At 43.1% G+C, this 21,487-nt stretch overlaps 1 protein-coding gene across 1 annotated transcript in view; it reads right to left on the bottom strand.

The window, feature by feature from the left end:
• Window positions 1-2,989: 2,989 nt before the first annotated feature.
• Window positions 2,990-21,487, bottom strand: part of LOC115003936 (uncharacterized) — a 45,195-nt gene continuing 26,697 nt past the window's right edge. Inside the window, exon 3 of the mRNA XM_029425874.1 lies at window positions 2,990-3,258. Within this exon, the coding sequence (XP_029281734.1) occupies window positions 2,990-3,258 (269 nt within the window). The remainder of the gene's footprint in view (window positions 3,259-21,487) is intronic.

The raw sequence follows: 21,487 nt of genomic DNA, 5'->3' as shown, positions 1-21,487 counted from the left end.
AAAAAAAGCAAACGTTGGACTTCCAGGGGAAAATGACCAAAATGGGTAAATGTGAGATTAAAACCCAAAATAATCACCTATTTCCGGGTATGCAAGCTCTGGGATGCACCCCCTGAGCTCCAGAGACTTCCATACCCAACTTGATCAGAGTGTGCCCGAGCAACGAGCACTATTTTCGGATAAGCAAGCTCCAGGAAATTGACCTCCCTTTAGGAATATCAGCATTGTATAGAAGAAAATTGAAAGTTAGATTGTATCTGCACGATGGTGCTGCTCATGTGGCTTCCGTCTTTGATACAAAGGGTGGTTGGTTTGCGACCTGCCCTATACATCTTTTTCTTCCCATTTGTCATAAGAACTGTCCATGGTACCTAAAGATGCGCATCTCAGCTGTCTAGCTCATGTTGCTGCTAATGTAGCCACATAATGGCTAATATTAATTAAAACACAAAATACTACTCTGATCTTTTTGAAACTGCTTTTCTAGGTTCATATGGAGTGTTATATATTGTCTGAATATTTTTAGACAGCTAGCACTTAGCATTGTTGCTAAAAAGTAGAAATGAACACAAGAGCAATTCAAATTCAACCATTTATTTGAACACAACACAAACACAAAAAACAATATATTTACACATTAAACACAACGAAAACACTCTATTTACATATTTACACATTAACTATTTCCTCTTCCTCAATCAGTTGTGGATTGGACTAAGTACCACTTGTACCACTTGAGAACTACTGAGTTTTTCGTCCTCCTCCTCATCACTGCTGCTGCTGCTCTCCTCCTCTGTCTGCTGCTGCTGCTTCTCCTCCTCCTCCTCCTCCTCCTCCACCTCGCTGCTGCTGCTCTCCTCCTCCTCGCTGCTGATCTCCTCCCCACTCGTCTCATCATCAGCAGCAGCCACCCTCTTCTTCTCCTTCTTGTCCTCCTCCTCGCTGCTGCTGCTCTCCTCCACAGTGGTCCCTCCTCCCAGTGCAGTATCTGCCACCACGGCAGTAGAGGGTCCGGCCCTCTCCTCCGTCCTCAGGCTGTCTCGGATGAGATGCCGGATAGCCATAGCCTCTTTTACATCCAGGCACCTGGCGTAGAATCGATCCGCCGTGCTGACATCATGGCACATGAAGTCGGCCACCCTCTTCCTGGCCGTGATGTCCGTGGTCTTTTTAGCCTGAAAAACATTGAAACATTGCAGAGAAATGAATAACAATAACCACAGTCTACCTCCAGAAAGCTCTTTTTTCATATATACACATGGATTTAATTGTGTAATTTACTTACGTAGTGTGCAAGCGCCGTCCGAATCAGCGTGAAGCTGACATTCCCGCCTATTCTTAGCTCTGCCCAGGCCATCTTCAGGCAGCTGTTTAGATTTTTGCAGGGACCCGTTCCTCCAGTGAACATCACAAATGTGTTTCTCTCCTTCTTTGGTACTCTCATTTTGATGGCCATCCATCGTTCCAGCCACCCAAACTCCACTTTTGTGAGGACCAGCTGGGCCTCCCCAAAGGACTTATTAGTTTTGTGCTCCTTGACCTATTATGACACAGAGTGAGATATATACATCAGATATAACACATGTTATGCTGTATTATTTGTGGTGATAAGAAAGTTGCACTATGATAACATATGCTTACATGTATCAAGTAGCCTGCCTCTCCACCACTGGCCAGGGCCTGTGTGAACTCCATGTCACTCATATTGGAGTACACACCGGGCCTGTGACCGAAGACGCAGCTCCAGTAGCCACACATGAAGCCGTACAGGCGGAACCGGAATGTTGTTCTTCAGGTAGAACTCCACCGTGGTCACCTTCATTGTTTTCAGCAGCTTATCACACCACCTGTTAGAAGAAGAAAAAAGACACACATGAAGTTACACAAGTGACAACCATACATCCTGCTGTCACAATAATTAAATGTCTTCCTCTTCTCAATATACATAAGCGGAAATTGTAGATACATTACTACTCACATTTTGAGTTTGCTGGCGTTGTTGAGAAACATCCAGTCGGATAGTCTCGGGTGTTTGTTTCCCATATACATTAGGAAAGCTTTGACCCGGCTGACCTTTGACCTCGCGTTTTCAGTCATCTTCCGCATAGGATTGGTGCCCTCATGCACCCGGCGAAAGCTTTCCAAATAGTCTTCTGCAACAACATATCATTTAATACTCACTCACATTACATTGCATTACACAGACACTGCAGTTATTGTGTCCTCTATACACACTCACCCATGGCAGGAGGCATTTTGATTTTCCTCATGACGTTGAACCGTCCGCTGCCAACCATCCAGGGGGAAGTGAGGTGTCGCAAGGCCACCGTCTGACCCGGGACACACACGCGTTCCTCCTGAGATGGGGCTGCCACGACAACGTCCTCTGCTGCCACGGCGACTTCCACCTCTGCAACAGCTGCTGCAGCAGGAGCAGCAGCAGCAGCAGCAGCAGGAGCAGGAGCAGGAGCAGGAGCAGCAGCAGCAACAGCAGCGACATCCATGTCCTCCTCCTCCTCCACGTCCTGGGAGTTTAGCAGAAGCTGCTCTTGGGCAGCCTCCCTCCTCCTTTTCGCCCTCCTGCGATGTGGTATCATCTGTCAGAGGCAGAGGAAAATCATTGTAAACATGCAGGCACACGTAAATACTGACTAACTGATTTACACACAGGATTAAAGGCAGACAGAGAGACATGTAAACTTACCACTTGATAGCGACATTCGGTGAGCTTCCTCTTCTGCAGCTGGAACTGGAGTCGGATGCCTCCCATGTCGATCAGTGTTTGCTCATAGAGAGCTCTCAGTCTGGCCAACTCCCTGATGTATCCTCTCCTCACCGCCATGCAGTCCGGATTCCCGCAGTCGAGGGGAGCCTCGTCATCTCCCAGTGACATGACCTGACTCTCCTCGTCAACCGGGTCCAGATAGGTGGCCATTGCCGGCACCGGGTCCGTCATCCTCAGTGCCGACAATTCCTTAATGGCCTTCATCTACTTGGTCGTCTTCATCATCTCCTCTCTCGCTTCCACAGTCATCTCGGAGTGGATGTCTCTTATGTGGCGGTCAAGCCGGGACCCCTGGTACTGACAGCCGCCAACACCGCATGGTTCGGTCCTGACATCTGTCCTCCCAGAGCCCAGCTTGAGGAGGATCTTTCGCTCCGTCTCATTTTTGACCCTGTGGGTCTGCCGGAGGTGCTTTCCCAGCTGGGAATATTCATTCAGGCACACTGGGCACTCTCTGACAGACGTCATGTTTACTTGAAAAAGAAAAAAAAAGTTATTAGTAACTTAATACAACATTAAAGCACAGCGTCTACATGTGGAATTATCAGTTTTTTGCATTTACAGGCTAAAGTGTACGGCATAAATCTGGCGAAAATGGCGAAAATGAATCTTTATCTGATCACGTTGTACTGTGCACCTTCATATATACTGTAGGATACTACACTAGAAATATCAGCCGGCTATCACTTAGCATTGTGGAGATATGGCCAAAAACGTGTCAGGGGATTAAAGTCTGAAAATACATCACACATGAGTGACTATTTTCTGGCAATCCCAGGTCAATTCTAACAAAACTGGAAATGTTGTTGTATTGACTGTAGCTCACCTGCTAGGGTGTCTGACCTTGGTACAAAGGTTTGGCGGTTCGAGCCCTGCTTTTTTACTCTATTTTTAATATATTATTAATTTTGCCCATGACCTTCCAAAGCCCGTAAAAAGGTGAATAATGGATATATTTTCTTTTCCTTGATAGCGGAAGATGCGTACGATTTTTGTGAATTAAAGCAGACATCAAGCTCCGGAATGCTATCAGGCATTTAGCATTTACAGGCTAAAGTGTACGGCATAAATCTGGCGAAAATGGCGAAAATGAATCTTTATCAGATCACGTTGTACTGTATGATACTCTCCTAAAAATATCAGCCGGCTAGCACTTAGCATTCTTGAGCTACTGGCAAAAACGTGTCAGGGGATCACAGTCCACAGATCACATCCACCCATGAGTGACAATTTCCGGGGAGCCTCACTGCCCAATCCCCGATACCTCTCCCCAATGTATGCTAACATGCTCTGGGCCCTAGCTACTATAACATCACATATCTTATTACATAAATGTACCGTCCTTTGGGCCCCCACCAACAAGGTCAAGTGTGGTCAAAAGTGAGTCTCAAAAACAAATGCAATACTTTGTATAATTAATGCCCCAAATAGTGCTCCAGAATATGTGTAAACATGGTGCATAAACAGGCAATAAATCATTAAAAGACAACATCTGTGCTACCACTGGGACTCCATGACACACTTGATCACCAGCGTTGTATAGAACAAAACTGGTACTTTTTAAGGTAGAAGAGCAACTTACCTGTTAAGGTGCCGTCTCCGAACCAGCGTTTGGGAGGTTCAAGACCAACCTTTTACAGTCATTAATTTACTTTTCCTAATAATTTCCGAAGCCTGTAAAAAAGTTAATAATGGATAGATTGTTTTGTCCATGGTAGTTAAAGATGTGCACTATTTTTGTGAATTAAAGCATATATCAAGCTCCGGAATGCTATCACGCGTTTATCATTTATGAGCTAAAGTGTATGACATAAATCGTAATGTGGCAAAAATGGCGATCAATGAATCTTTTTCCAATCAGTCTGTAATTAACCCTTTAACAACTAAGCCAAAAAAAGCCTCAACATTTTCGCCTGGACTTTTTTGCTTATTTTGACTATAAAAAAGGTTAGGAAATGTCCTGTGAGTAAGTGCTTTTTGCCCATTTTCCAACAATAACTGGAACTTTCCATATCTGGCAGTCATTTACAATTTATTGCATGTTATGAGAGTGTAATAACAGTTTAAAATGAAGAGAAATACAAAAGCGGAATTTGAGTTTAGTGGTTTAGTGAACAAAAACACAGCAAATGTACATGAATAAGAGATTTAACATGTTACATTTGAAGTTTGAAATGTATACAACTATATCCAGTAAAAGTTTTGAGTCTTTTACTCTTACATCTGCAAAAACAGGCCATAAAATGAAAAATATGTCCAGGCGTTTTTCCCCACACAGGGTAATTCTCTCCTCTCTGAGTGTCCCTTCACATGCAGAGGTCTTGGTGGTACTGCCAGTGACTGTTCCTGTTGCTCCTGTTTTCTCTGGGTCACTCAGATGAAGATTAGATCAAATGGCCATGAACAGTCTGGGGACATGACAGTGGCAGGGAATGACACATGGAAATGGTTTGCTTACACCAAAAGTTGCTCATCTTTGTGCAGGTCCAAAAATGACATGTACAGCAACATGCCTGTGGACTTCTTCATTTCTTCTGGAGTTATTTCAGTCCAGATGAACTGTCTCCCTCTCTCTAGGCTTTTGGCTGCATTCTTGTTTGTGTATTCAGAGAGGAGTTTGAAAACTGCAGCATCAAAGTGGGAATAAATGTCACCTGGTGCTGGGTTTCCCATATCGAGAGGGGGTTGGGCACCTGGGGTGGTTGAGGGACTCCATCATCGGGCTCTGCCTCAGTCTGCCATCTTGTGGTGTGATGTGGTGAGGGGCTTCTGTGTCTGACAGCGTCACCAGATCATCCAGCATCCCCACAGCTCCATCTACAGGCCTGAATGTGATCTCTGGTGACACCTTGTGATCTCTGGTAACACCTCCTCCTCTCCAGCTAAAGCATGCAAACAGCCTCTGCTAGGACGCAGGCTACTTGAAGAAGACGCGCACATTTACGCATATAAAGTACAATTACACACCTAGTACAATCTTATAGACTTGGTACACTGTTCTAAACAAGTCACAACGCAATACAAGTGTTGATTTACATACCGTCTTGCTTCCATTTGAATTCAATCCGCTGTTCTCCGGCTCTATTTCTCCGCGGTGTTGTTTGTGTCTCTCCAGCGCTCTGTGTGTATTCGCTCACAACGAAGGCGTTGTTTCGCGGGCTTCCGGAGGGCCGTAAGTGAAGTTACCATAATGAGTCGATATATGCCGTAAAGCGCAGAGTCTCAGCTTTCAGAAACCGTTGAAATTTTTTCGATTGCGCAAACTTTGACATAGTTACGGTAATCCAAAGTTTTGCTTGCAAAATGTGTCGTCGACGACACATCCGGTGTTAAAGGGTTAACAGGGTTTATTCATATGTACTGTGTGATACTCCCTTAACAATATTAGCCAGCTAGCACTGTGGAGCCATAAGCCAAAACGTGCCTCACTGCCCAATCCCCGACACCTCTCCCCAATGTATGGTAACATGCTCTGGGCCCTAGCGACTATAACATCGCAAATCCTATTACAGAAATGTAAGGTGTTTTGGGTTAGCATTGCTGCCCAATCCCTGATACCTCTTCCCAATGTATGGTAACATGATCTGGGCCCTAGCGACTATAACATCGCAAATCCTATTACAGAAATATAACGTGTTTTGGGTTGTACTTCCGAAGCCTGTAGAAAGGTGAATAATGGATAAATTGTCTTGTCCATGGTACCAAAAGATGGGCACTATTCTTGTGAATTAAAGCATATATCAAGCTCCGGAATGCTATCACGCGTTTAGCATTTATGAGCTAAAGTGTACGACATAAATCATAATGTGGCAAAAATGGCGATCAATGAATCTTTTTCCAATCAGTCTGTAATTAACAGGGTTTATTCATATGTACTGTGTGATACTCCCTTAACAATATTAGCCAGCTAGCACTTAGCACTGTGGAGCCATAAGCCAAAACGTGCCTCACTGCCCAATCCCCGACACCTCTCCCCAATGTATGGTAACATGCTCTGGGCCCTAGCGACTATAACATCGCAAATCCTATTACAGAAATGTAAGGTGTTTTGGGTTAGCATTGCTGCCCAATCCCTGATACCTCTTTCCAATGTATGCTAACATGCTCTGGGACCTAGTGACTATAACATCGCAAATCCTATTACAGAAATGTAAGTTGTTTTGGGTTAGCATTGCTGCCCAATCCCTGATACCTCTTCCCAATGTATGGTAACATGCTCTGGGCCCTAGCGACTATAACATCGCAAATCCTATTATAGAAATATAACGTGTTTTGGGTTGTACTTCCGAAGCCTGTAGAAAGGTGAATACTGGATAGATTGTCTTGTCCATGGTACCAAAAGATGGGCACTATTCTTTTAAATAAAGCCGATGTCAAGCTCCTAAATGCTATCACGCGTTTAGCATTTATGAGCTAAAGTCTACGACATAAATCGTAATGTGGCAAAAATGGCGATCAATGAATCTTTTTCCAATCAGTCTGGAATTAACAGGGTTTATTCATATGTACTGTGTGATACTCCCTTAAAAATATTAGCCAGCTAGCACTTAGCATTGTGGAGCCATTAGCCAAAACGTGCCTCACTGCCCAATCCCCGACACCTCTCCCCAATGTATGGTAACATGCTCTGGGCCCTAGTGACTATAACATCGCAAATCTTATTACAGAAATGTAAGTTGTTTTGGGTTAGCATTGCTGTCCAATCCCTGATACCTCTTCCCAATGTATGCTAACATGCTCTGGGCCCTAGTGACTATAACATCGCAAATCCTATTACAGAAATATAACGTGTTTTGGGTTGTACTTCCGCAGCCTGTAAAAAGGTGAATACAGGATAGATTGTCTTGTCCATGGTACCAAAAGATGCGCACTGTTCAAAGCAGATGTCAAGCTCCGGAATGCTATCAGGCGTTTAGCATTTATGAGCTAAAGTGTACGACATAAATATGGCGAAAATGGCAAAAAATGAGATCTTCACTAATTGGTCTGAAAACATTCTCGAGTTATTAGCCTAAACGTAAACCGGAAGTGCTATTATGTTATATTAGCGAAAATGAGATCTTCTCCGATCAGACTGTAACTTTCAGGGTTTGTTCATATGTACTGTTGGATACTCCCCATGACATGACAGCCGGCTAGCACTTAGCATTGTGGAGTTATTAGCATAAAGGTAAACCGGAAGTGACGAAGTTCTACTACTGTCTTATTAGCGAAAATTAGATCTTCTCTGATGAGTCTGTAATTAACAGGGTTTATTCATATGTACTGTAGGATACTCCCCATCAAATCTCAGCTGGCTAGCACTTAGTATTGTGGAGTTATTAGCATAAATGTAAACCACAGTGCGGTTATTGTAATGACAGTCATTTGAATCTTCTTGCAAATATGGTGCATAAACAGTCAATGTAGCATTACAATAACACATAAATAACACCAAACAGAGTCCCAAGCAGGGGGATGTTGTGTCTAATTCCATCCCCTCAAATAGTGCACTACAATGGGGGTAAATATGTTGCATAAACAGTCAATATAGCATTACAATGACAAATAAATAACACCAAACAGAGTGCCATGCAGGGGGATGTTGTGTCTAATTCCATCCCCCAAATAGTGCACTTCAATAGGGGTAACTATGGTGCATAAACAGTCAATATAGCATTACAATGACACATAATTAACATCAAACAGAGTCCCAAGCAGGGGGATGTTGTGTCTAATTCCATCCCCTCAAATAGTGCACTACAATGGGGGTAAATATGTTGCATAAACAGTCAATATAGCATTACAATGACACATAAATAACACCAAACAGAGTGCCATGCAGGGGGATGTTGTGTCTAATTCCATCCCCCAAATAGTGCACTTCAATAGGGGTAACTATGGTGCATAAACAGTCAATATAGCATTACAATGACACATAATTAACATCAAACAGAGTCCCAAGCAGGGGGATGTTGTGTCTAATTCCATCCCCTCAAATAGTGCACTACAATGGGGGTAAATATGTTGCATAAACAGTCAATATAGCATTACAATGACACATAATTAACAACAAACAGATTGCCATGCAGGGGGTTGTTGTGTCTAATTCCATCCCCCAAATAGTGCACTTCAATAGGAGTAACTATGGTGCATAAACAGTCAAAATAGCATTACAATGACACATAAATAACATCAAACAGAGTCCCAAGCAGGGGGATGTTGTGTATAATTCTTTCTGGGTGAAATCGAACTTTGAAGAGGCCGACTCAGGCCCAGAAAGGAGCTCATTTCCCCGGGAAGCATGTGCTCATAGGGGGGTCGGCCAAAGTAGGTTCTGGTACCCAGAGACTTTATTTCTTTACAGGAGATGCATGGGGGGGGAATGGTACACCCACCTCTGAAAGTTATGGCCAGGCAGGAGCTTTCTTTCTGGGTGAAATCGAACTTTGGAGAGGTCGACTCTCTGGCAACTTATGCCCAAAAAGGAGCTCATTTCCTGGGTAAATATATGCCGTTGGAGGGGGGTTGGGAAAAGTAGGTTCTGATGCCCAGAATCCGGATTTTTCACCTGGACATGCACAAGGGTGAAGAGTACATCAATGTGAGCAAGTTATGGCGGGCCAGGGGCTCTCTTTCTGGGTGAAATCTAACAAGGAAAGTACCCCATTGAACGTCCTTTTTCGTGAATAACTCCCCGAAACGGCGATGGGTTTGAAATAAAAGTAGATAGGCAGCTCCGGGCTGTTGTTCTTTGTCTATTAAAAGCATCTTTAGATTTTTAAGACCTATATTTTTCCACTTTTAGGACTTTTTCTGGGGATCGTATTTGAGCAAAAAAGAACATCATGACCATGTGCTCAGTGATGCTCTGAGCCCAACTAACATAGTCTCAGCACGCTGACACCAGCCATTAACCTGTAAAGCCAGAGAGGGTTTCTGGGAAAAGTGCTTGAAAAGGTCCCCAAACATGATAAAGTACAATTTGGACTTCCAGGAAAAATGGTCAAAATGGTCAAAATGTAAATGTGTACCCCGAAATAGGCACCTATTTTCGGATCCGGGAGGCATGGGAAGCACCCCCTGAGCTCCAGAGGTGAAAAAAGCCAAAGTTGGACTTCCAGGGGAAAAGGGTCAAACTGCTAAAATGTATCCGAAAATAGGTGCCTATTCCCGGGTACGCGAGTTCTGGGATGCACCCCCTGAGCTCCAGAGCCCAAAAAAGTCAATGTTGGACTTCCAGGGGAAAATGACCAAAATGGGTAAATGTGAGATTATACCCCAAAATAGGCACCTATTTTCGGATCTGGGAGCCATGGGAAGCACCCCCTGAGCTCCAGAGGTCAAAAAAGCTAAAGTTGGACTTCCAGGGGAAAAGGGTCAAACTGTGAAAATGTATCCGAAAATAGGTGCCTATTCCCGGGTACAAGAGCTCTGGGATGCACCCCCTGAGCTCCAGAGCCCAAAAAAGTCAACGTTGGACTTCCAGGGGAAAATGACCAAAATGGGTAAATGTGAGATTATACCCCAAAATAGGCACCTATTTTCGGATCCGGGAGCCATGGGAAGCACCCCCTGAGCTCCAGAGGTCAAAAAAGCTAAAGTTGGACTTCCAGGGGAAAAGGGTCAAACTGTGAAAATGTATCCGAAAATAGGTGCCTATTCCCGGGTACAAGAGCTCTGGGATGCACCCCCTGAGCTCCGGAGTCCAAAAAAGTCAACGTTGGACTTCCAGGGGAAAATGACCAAAATGGGTAAATGTGAGATTATACCCCAAAATAGGCACCTATTTTCGGATCCGGGAGCCATGGGAAGCACCCCCTGAGCTCCAGAGGTCAAAAAAGCTAAAATTGGACTTCCAGGGGAAAAGGGTCAAACTGCGAAAATGTATCCGAAAATAGGTGCCTATTCCCGGGTACAAGAGCTCTGGGATGCACCCCCTGAGCTCCAGAGCCCAAAAAAGTCAACGTTGGACTTCCAGGGGAAAATGACCAAAATGGGTAAATATGAGATTATACACCAAAAAAGGCACCTATTTTCGGATCCGGGAGCCATGGGAAGCACCCCCTGAGCTCCAGAGCTTAAAAAAGTTAAAGTTGGACTTCCAGGGGAAATGGGTCAAAGTATCAAAATGTATCCGACAATAGGTGCCTATTCCCGGATACGCGAGCTCCAGGAAATGTGCTTCCTTAAGAAAATCTGGAAATTTTTCAAAGTGCTGAGCTCCAGGGCGAAGAGGCTGATTTCCAAAATTTGGATCCGACAAAGAGGTCCGATTCTCGGATCCGAAATGTCGATATCCTGGAGGTCCAAAAATTTCCGAAATTTCTTCAGAGTCCCTTATTTTTTTGAACGCAGTGCTGTGAGGTGTGTCAGTGTTTCATCTTCACTCTCCACTAATGTACCAAAGTTCCACTCCACCAAGCTACCTTCCGCACGATATCAGAAACCCAGTTTTCAGAAACATGAGCTCCAGGGTGCGCGCCAAGGATTCCAGGCCCAATATAGAGAGAGTTTGTCAGACACATTATCATGGTTTTCCCCTTGTCACCACTGGTTCTCTCCACTTTTCCTGCGTTTGCCCAGACCTCCAGGGAAAGTTACCAGGGACGCCGGAGAGCTCGCGCTCGCTTCACGAGCCCTATTTTCGGACACTTTTCCCCATTTTGGCCACTTACATTAGCTGTCTCAGAAAATTTGAAATATTGTGATAAGTTCTTTATTTTCTTAATGCAATTAAAAAAACAATAATGTCATACATTCTCGATTCAATGCCAAATCACTGGAAATATTGCAACGCCTTTTATATTTTAATATTCTTGAATTATGGCATACATGCTAAAACTCAAATATCCTATCGTCAAATATTAGAATATCACTGAAAAGTTATACTAGTAGGGTGTTTCAACGATCACTGGATCGTCTAATTAACTCGAAACACCCTCAAGGTTTCCTGAAGCCTTGAAACACTCACTTGGTTCAGTAAACTAAATCACAAGTATTGGGAAGACTGCTGACGACTGCTGTCCAAGACCATCATTGAACAACCCTCCATCAGGTAAAGAACACAAAAAGAATTTTCAAGAGCAAGCTGCACAGAGTGCAGTTTCAAAGCACACTCCACAAAAGAGTCTGTTGGGAGGGGAAATGTGGCAGGAAACACTGCACTACCAAGAAGAGATTACCGCAGCCTAACAGCATTGTGAAGAGAGTCGCTTCCAGAATTTGGGGAGCTTCAAAGACGTGGACTGAGCTGGAGTCCAGGTATCACAAAGCCACTGTTCACAGACGTGTCGCGGATAATGGGCTACAATCCGTTATTCCCATGGTCAAGCCACTTCTGAACTCAAAACACGTAAGAATCGTCTGCCTTGGGCTATGGAAAGAAGCACTGGACGTTGCAAGTGGTCAAAGTCTCTTTTCAGACGAAAGCAAGTTTGTATTTCATTTGGAAGTCAAGGCGCAGAGTCTGAGAAAAGGCTGGAGAGAGCAAAATCCAAGTTGCTTAATCCAGTGTGAGTTCCCACAGTCAGCGATGTGTTTGGGGAGCCATGTCAGCTGCTGGGTTGGTCACTGTGTTTCATCAAGCCCGAGTAAATGCACTGTGTTACCAAGATTTTAGAGCACTACAATGCTCCGTCAGCTGAAAAGCTCTATGGAGATGAGGAATTCATTTTTCCAACATGATCTGGCACCTGCCCCGAGTGCCAAACCACCGTAACTGGTGTCCTGACACATGGCATCCTACGTCCTCGATTGCCCTGCCAATTCCCCTGACCTGAACCCATAGAGAATATTTGGGTATTGTGAAGAAGAAGCTGAAAGACACCAGACCCAACAATGCGTACTAGAGCTAAAGGCCGCTATTGAGCTCCTGGTCTCCATAACACACCTCAGCAATGCCACAGGCTGATTGCCTCATCCACGCCCATTGATGCGTAATCCGGCAAAGATCCCACCAGTACTGAGTGCATTAATGACATTTTCAAATGTTTTGATTTTGTTTTGCTGTTTAAATCTTTTTTTTTACTTTGGTCTGGAACTATTCTAATTTTTTTGAGATTTCTTAAGCTTGTAGCCATAATCAGCAATATTAAAATAATAAAACGGCTTGCAATATTTCAGTTGAGTGAAGGAATCCAGAATGCATGACATTTTGTTTTTTTTAATTGATTCAGAAATAAGACTTATCACAATATTATTTTCTGAGACTCCTGTATATTAAGAAAACAATTCATTGTGTTTTACCTTCTATAAAAGCAAGTGTATATGTTCTATTGCAATTACGGCCATACAACACTGACAACGCCTCTCGTCTGCTCCCGGAAGCTAAGCAGAGTTGGGCGGGGTCAGTACTTGGATGGTGACGCCTGGAATACCACGGTGCTGTAAGCATTTTGTTTCCTTCTATTAGCAAATGAAGACGAAATAGAACTGTCCGCGTATATTAAGAAAAGACAATTCATGTGTTTTACCTTCTATAAAAGCATGTATATGCTCTATTGCAATTACGGCCATACCACACGACAATCTTCGTATCTCGGAAGCTAAGCAGTTGTGGGCTGGGTCAGTACTTGGATGGGTGACCGCCTGGGAATACCCGGTGCTTAAGCATTTTGTTTCCTTCTTAATTAGCAAAATGAAGACATGAATAGAACTGTCCGCTAATTAAGAAAAGACAATTCATTGTTTTTACTTCTATAAAGCAAGTGTATATGCTCTATTCAGATTGGCCATACCACACTGAACAAGCCTATCTCGTCTGATCTCAGAAGCTAAGCAGAGTTGGCTGGGTCAGTACTTGGATGGGTGACCGCCTGGGAATCCCGGTGCTGTAAGCATTTTGTTTCCTTCTAATTAGCAAAATGAGCCATGATGAACTGTCCACTTAACTGTCGTCATAAAAATTTGAATATTGTGATAAAGTTCTTTATTTTCTGTAATGCAATTAAAAAAACAAAATGTCATACATTCTCGATTCTTACAAATCAACTGAATATGCAAGCCTTTTATTATTTTAATATTGCTGATTATGGCATACAGCTTAAGAAAACTCAATATCCTATCTCTAATATTAGAATAGTCATGAAAAAGTTATACTATAGGGTGTTCAACGAATACTTGAATCGTCTAATTAACTCGAAACACCTGCAAGGGTTTCCTGAGCCTTGAAAACACTCAGCTTGGTTCAGTAAACTAAATCACAAGTATGGGGAAGACTGCTGATCTGACTGCTGCCAGAGGACCATCATTGACACCCTCTATCAGGAGGGTAGACACAAAAGAAATGTCTCAAAGAGCAAGCTTACCAGAGTGCAGTTCAAAGCACATCCACAAAAAGTCGTGGAAGGGGGAAATTGGCAGGAAACACTGCACAACCAAGAGAGATGACCGCGCTTAACAGCATTGTAATAAGAGGCGCTTCCAGAATTTGGGGGAGCTTCAAGACAGTGGACTGAAGTGGTCCAGGTATCAAAAGCCACGTTCACAGAACGTGTCCGGAAATGGGTCTAATGCCGTATTCCACATGGTCAAGCCACTTCTGAACTCAAGACAACGTAAGAGCGTCTGACTTGGGCTATGGAAAAGAAGACTGACAGTTGCAGAGTGGTCCAAAGTCCTCTTTCAGACGAAAGCAAGTTTTTGTATTTCATTGGAAGTCAAGCGCCAGAGTCTGGAAGAAAGGTCTGGAGAGGAACAAATCCAAGTTGCTTGAAATCCAGTGTGAAGTTCCCACAGTCAGCGATGGTTTGGGGAGCATGTCAGCTGCTGGTGTTGGTCCACTGTGTTTCATCAACCCAGAGTAAATGCAGGCTGTGTACCAAGAGATTTTAGAGCACTACATGCTTCACTCAGCTGAAAAGCTCTATGGAGATGAGAATTCATTTCCAGCATGATCTGGCACCTGCCCACAGTGCCAAAACCACCAGTAACTGGTGTACTGACCATGGCATTAGTCCTCGATTGGCCTCCAATTCCCCTGACCTGAACCCCATAGAGAATATGTGGGGTATTGTGAAGAAGCGCTGAAGAGACACCAGACCAACAATGCTAATGAGCTAAAGGCCAGCTATTTAAGCCATCCTGCGGAACCCATAACCTCAGCAATGCCACTCGATTGCCTCCATGCCACGCCGCATTGATGCATAATCCTTGCAAAGGATTCCCAACCAAGTACTGAGTGCATTAATGGGCATTTTCAATGTTTGATTTTGTTTTGCTGTTATAAATCTTTTTTTTTACTGGTCTGAGGAACTATTCTAATTTTTTGGAGATTTCTTAGCTGTAAGCCATAAGTCAGCAATCTTAAAATAATAAAAGGCTTGCAATATTTCAGTTGATTTGTAATGAATCCAGAAGCATTACATTTTTGTTTTTTTTAATTGTACAGAAATAAAGACTTTATCACAATATTCTATAATTTCTGAGACAGTCCGTATATAAGAAAGACATTCATTGTGTTTACTTCTATAAAAAGCAAGTGTATTGTTCTATTGCATATTACGCCATACCACACTGACAACCCCGATCTGTCTTACTCGGAAGCTAAGCAGAGTAGGGCCTGGCAGTACTTGGATGGGTGACCGCCTGGGAACACCCGGTGCTGTAAGCATTTTGTTTCCTTCTTATTAGCTAATGAAGACATGAATAGAACTGTCCGCGTATATTAAGAAAAGGACAATTAATTGTGTTTTACCTCTATAAAACAAGCAAGTGTATATGCTCTATTGCAGATTACGGCCATACCACTCTGAATACGGCCATTACGGAAGTTGCCAGAGTGCAGGTGTGCGAGAGGAATAGTTTTGTTTGTTCGGTTTTTGTTCCGTTTATTATTCCTATCGTTTTTTGTTCGTGCCACCCCTCCCTAACAGCTCAGCTGTCTGGGTTCCCCCCTGTTCTGTGTATTTGTGTTTTTGATGGATTCTTGGCAACGACCTCAGGAATGGAACGACCGACAACGTCACGGATCACGGACATTAAGAAAAACAGCGGAGTGAGGAAAGGGACAGACAAATATGAATGACAAAGGAAAGGATAATGAATATGAGAAAGCGAACGGACTAAACAAAGAATAAATGAGTCAGAGTGACATAGCAGGAGGTGGTGGAAAGGAAAAATCAGAAGCAGAGTTGAAAAAGAGGAAGGAGAGACGTACTCGAACGAGCTAACGGTGGAGGTTGACAGTGGATGCGGGGAGAGAAAAAGTTTCTGTGATGGATTTATTGAAGGGGTTAAGAGGACTGTGGTGTGGTGAAGGGTGTCAGAATAAGAGGGTGAAAAACATATGAAATCACAATGGCGGACAAAAATGGGGAAAGGGAGATTAATGGAGGTCTTACGGGTGATGGTGTACTAATACGGAGAGACAGTAAGTTAAAAGAGCTGACTGTCTCGTTCCTTAATCTCCCTGTATACGAGGGACGAGGCAATTAAAAGAAACTTGATGACTGGGGCGTACAGCCGGTGACAACGATTAAAAAGAAGAGTGTGGCCGGGACACGACGTAGTGGACGGGACACGCTTTCTGCGTGTGAGGTTCACCGAGGAGGTCCTAAAACACGAAAAAGAGCTCCATGTCTTAATTTACAAATCCGCAAACTAAAACAAAAGTCGAGAAATCTTGAAGTAAATGGCGTTCCACTAATTGAAAATCTCTTTAGTCTGGTTAGATCCATCTTAAAACGTATAAGAAGGCTCTCGTAATGCCAGAGCACTTATTACTCTTCCTTAATAGAAGAAAATAGAACAACCCCAGGTGTCTTTCAGCACTGGGCCAGGCTGACAGAGAGTCACACTCTACAGAGCCTTCTGTTCCTTATCTCTCAGAGTGACGACTTCAGAGATTTTCTTAAAGTATAAAATTATAATTATTAGAGACAAAATTACTCTCCTCCTGACCTCAATTGGTAATTACTTACTGTCAACTGTTGGAATTTTAAAAACATCTGTAACTCAAACAGCTGAACCAACTAACTTCAACAATCTTCTGTACTAAACCATCACCTGTCTTTTAGACCCGATTCCAACTAAACTGTTTAAAGAAGTTTTTACCCTGAATTACACTCTTCTTATAACATATGATCAACTGTCTCTATTATTGGCTACGTACCCAAATCCTTTAAAGTAGCTGTAATAAACCACTTCTTAAAAGCCTAGTCTTGATCCAGAGGATTAGCCAACTATAGGCCGATATCTAACCTACCCTTTCCAGCTAAATCCTTGAGAAAGCAGTCGCAAAACAGTGTGTGACTTTTTACATAATAATAGTTTTTTAGGTTTTTCAATCTGGATTTAGAGTTCATACATAGCCAGAGGGACGGCGCTGGTGAAAGTTACCAATGACCTTCTATTGGACTCAGACAAAGGACTTGTCTCTGTTCTTGTCTTGTTAGACCTCAGTGCTGCTTCGACACTGTTGATCATGAATTATACTACAGAGACTGGAACATTGTGTTGGCATAAAAAGGCCCGCACTAAGCTGGTTAAGTCTCTATTTCTGAGCGATCTCAATTTGTACTTGTTAACGATAAATCCTCCATGACAGCCAATCAGTTCTTGGAGTTCCGCAGGGTTCTATACTTGGACCGATCTATCACCTTATATATGCTTCCTTTGGGCAACTATTATAGGACACTCTATAAACTTATTATCATTGTATGCGGATGAACCCAATTATATCTATCAATTAAACAGATGAAACCACAATATGCTAAACTTCAAGCATGCCTTAAGGACATAAAAACTTGGGATTCTAGCAACTTTTTGATGTTAAACACAGACAAAAACTGAAGTTATTATACTTGGCCCTAAACGCCTCCGAAAACGCATTTTCTAATGACTAGAAGCTCTGGATGGCATAACTTGGGCCTCCAGCACCACTGTAGGATCTTGGCGTCATCTTTGATCAAGATTCTGTCGTTTAACCTCCCACATAAACAAATCTCAAGGACTCGCCTTCTTCAATTCATCCGTAACATTGGCAAAAATAAGACACATCCTGTCTCAAAATGATGCAGAAAACTAGTCCATGCATTTGTTACTTCAAAGTCGGATTACTGCAACTCATTGTTATCGGTTGTCCCAAAAAGGCCTTAAGACTCTTCAGTTGATCCAAAATGCAGCGGCCACGTGTATGACTAGAACAGGAAACGGGATCATATTCTCTCTGTATTAGCTGCACTGCACTGGCTCCCGGTAAAATACAGAATAGAATCAAAATCTTCTCCTGACTTACAATCAAATTATGGTCAGGCTCCAGCTATCTTAAAGATCTCATAGTACCTATAAACCAACTAGAGCATACGCTCCCAGACTGCAGGGTTACTTGTGGTTCCTAGAGTTCTTAAGAGTACAAGGGAGCAAGAGCCTTCACCTATCAAGCTCCTCTCCAGTGTAACCAGCTTCAGTTTGTGTTCGGAGGCAGACACCTCTCCACATTAAGAGTAGGCTAAAGCTTCCTTTTTGATAAAGCTTATAGTTAGGGGTGCTCAGTGTTGCCCGCTGGATCAGCCCTATTTATGCTGCTATAGGCTTAGACGCGGGGGAACACCTCCCTGCTCTCTTCCTTCTCTTCCTCTTCCTCTCTCTCCCCTCCCTCTCTCTTCTTCTCCTCTCTATCTGTATGCATTTATGTAAATGTATGTTCTAACTCACCATACGGGGGTATAATCCCCGGAGTTGCTGTCTCTCATGTGGCAGGTTGCCACTGATAAAGTTAATAAGTCAGGATCATGAATCGTCAGCGCCTGGGACAGTGTCCTGCTGGCACACGGGAAGCTTTTGAGCTTTTCCTGGATCATCCATACTTTCTATTTCTTTTTTTTTCAACACAACATAATTTCTGTCAAATGTTGTTTGTACTATGTTGTTATCCTGTACCACGAAGACTCTATTGCACGTCGTCTGTCCTGGGATAGATCCCTCCTCAGTTGCTCTCCCTGAGGTTTCTTCCATTTTTTCCCTTTAATTTTGGATTCTTTTTAGGAAGTTTTTCCTTGTGCGATGCGAGGATCTACAGGACAGGTTGCTGTTTAACCTGACAGTCTTAAGCACACTGAACAAATGTATAATTTGTGTATTGGGCTATACAAACAATTTGATTTGATTGATTTGATTTGAAAAAGAGAAACGGCGTAGTAAACATCAGACACTGACACTAACCCTCGTATTGGTACAATTTCCTCCTTAACGGCAATGGGCTAGCATTGTGGGTTATTAGCATGAAACGTAAACCGGAAGTGACAAAGTTCTATTACTGTCTTATTAGCGAAAATTAGATCTTCTCGGATGAGTCTAATACAGGGTTATTCATATGTACTGTTAGGATACTCCCACATGAATCTCGCCGGCTAGCATTAGATTGTGATTATTAGCTAATTGTAAATCACAGTGCTGTTATTGTAAGACAGTCATTTGAATCTTCTTGCAAATATGGTATAACAGGCAATAGACATTAAAATGGCACTAAATAACGACGCTGAGTCCCAAACAGGGGGATACTTGTGTCTAATTCCATCCCCCCCCCCAAATAGTGCACTTCAATAGGGGTAAATATGGTGCATAACAGTCAATAAGCATTACAATGACACATAAAATACAAACCAGCTGAGTCCCAAACAGGGGATATTGTGTCTAATTCCATCCCTCCAATAGTCACTTCAATGGGGGTAAGATATGGTGCATAAACAGGCAATATAGCATTACAATGAACACTAAATAACAACAAACAGAGTCCCAAAACAGGGGGATATTGTGTCTAATTCCATCCCCCCAGATAGTGCACTTCAATAGGGGTAAATATGGTGAATGAACAGGCATATAGCATTACAATGACACATAAATAACCAAACAGAGTCCCAAACAGGGGGATATTGTGTCTATTCCATCCCCCCCAAATAGTGCACTTCAATAGGGGTAAATATGTGCTAAACAGGCAATATAGCATTACATGACACATAAATAACAACAAACAAGTCCCAAACAGGGGGATATTGTGTCTATTCCATTCCCCCCAAATAGTGCACTTCAATAGGGAGAATATGGTGTATAAACAGGCAATAAAGCATTTAAAATGACACATAAATAACAACAAACAGAGTCCCAAAACAGGGGATATTGTGTCTCATTCCATCCCCAAATAGTGCACTTTCAATAAGGGTAAATATGGTGCATAAACAGGCAATATGCATTATAATGACACATAAAACAACCACTGAGTCCCAAACAGGGGATATTGTGTCTAATTCCATCACCACACCAAATAGTGCTCTAAATCAAAAAAAAGCAAACTGGACTCCAGGGGGAAAGGGTCAAACTGTGAAAATTATTCCCGAATTGGGACTTTCCCGGTACGTGGAGCTCGGATGCCACCCCCTGATCTAGAGTCAACAAAGCAAACGTTGGACTTCCAGGGAAAGGCCAAACTGTGAAAATTATCCCAATTGCACTATTCCCGGGTACGTGGAGCTCTGGGATGCACCCCTGATCTCCAGAGGTCAAAAAAAAGCAAACGTTGGACTTCCAGGGGAAAATGACTAAAATGGGTAAGTGAGATTAAAACACAACAAATAGGCACCTATTCGGGTAGGCAAGCTCTGGGTGCACCCCCGGAGCTCCAAGACTTCCATACCCATTGCTCAAGTGTGCCAGCCAAACGAGCACATTTTCGGATAAGCACAGCTCCAGGAAAGTTGACCTCCCTTTAGGAATATCAGCATTGTATAGAAGAAAATTGAAAGATTAGATTGTATATGCACGATGGTGCTGCTCATGTGGCTTCCGTCTTTGATACAAAGGGTGGTTGTTTCGCCTGCCCTATACACTTTTTCTCTCCATTTGTCATAAGAACGTCAATGGTGAACTAAAGATGCGACTCAGCTGTCTAGCTCATGTTGCTGCTAATGTAGCCACATAATGGCTAATATTATTAAACACCAAAATACTACTCTGATCTTTGAAACTGCTTTTCTAGGTTCTATGGGTGTTATATATGTTCTGAATATTTTTAGACAGCTAGCACTTAGCATTGTGCTAAAAAGTAGAAAATGAACACAAGAGCAATTCAAATCAACCATTTATTGAACACAACCACAAACACAAAAAACAATATAGTTACACATTAAACACAACGAAAACACTCTATTAATATTTACACATTAACTATCTCTCCTTCCTCAATCAGTTGTGGATTGGACTAAGTACCACTTGTACACTTGAGAACTACTGAGTTTTCGTCCTCCTCCTCATCACTGCTGCTGCTGCTCTCCTCCTCTGTCTGCTGCTGCTGCTTCTCCTCCCCTCCTCTCCTTCCCACCTCGCTGTGCTGCTTCTCCTCCTCGTGCTGATCTCCTCCCCACTCTTTCATAATCAGCAGCAGCCACCCCTTCTTCTCCTTCTTGTCCTCCTCCGGCGCGCTGCTCTCCTCCACAGTGGTCCTCTCCCCCAGTTCAGTATTGCCACCACGGCAGTAGAGGGTCCGGCCCCTCCTCCGTCCTCAGGCTGTCTCGGATGTAGATGCGGATAGCCATAGCCTCTTTTTACATCAGGCACCTGGCGTAGAATCGATCCGCCGTGTGGACATCATGGCACATGAAGTCGGCCACCCTTTCCTGGCGTGCATGTCCGTGGTCTTTTAGCCTGAAAAAATTGAAACATGCAGAGAAATGAATAACATAACCACAGTCTACCTCCAGAAAGCTCTTTTTTCATATACACATGGAT

The sequence above is a fragment of the Cottoperca gobio genome, chromosome 24 (genome assembly GCF_900634415.1).
Source record: "Cottoperca gobio chromosome 24, fCotGob3.1, whole genome shotgun sequence".
Lineage (NCBI taxonomy): Eukaryota > Metazoa > Chordata > Actinopteri > Perciformes > Bovichtidae > Cottoperca > Cottoperca gobio.
The sequence above is the reverse complement of the archived record's forward strand: the minus strand, read 5'-3'. Positions and strand labels throughout refer to the sequence as shown.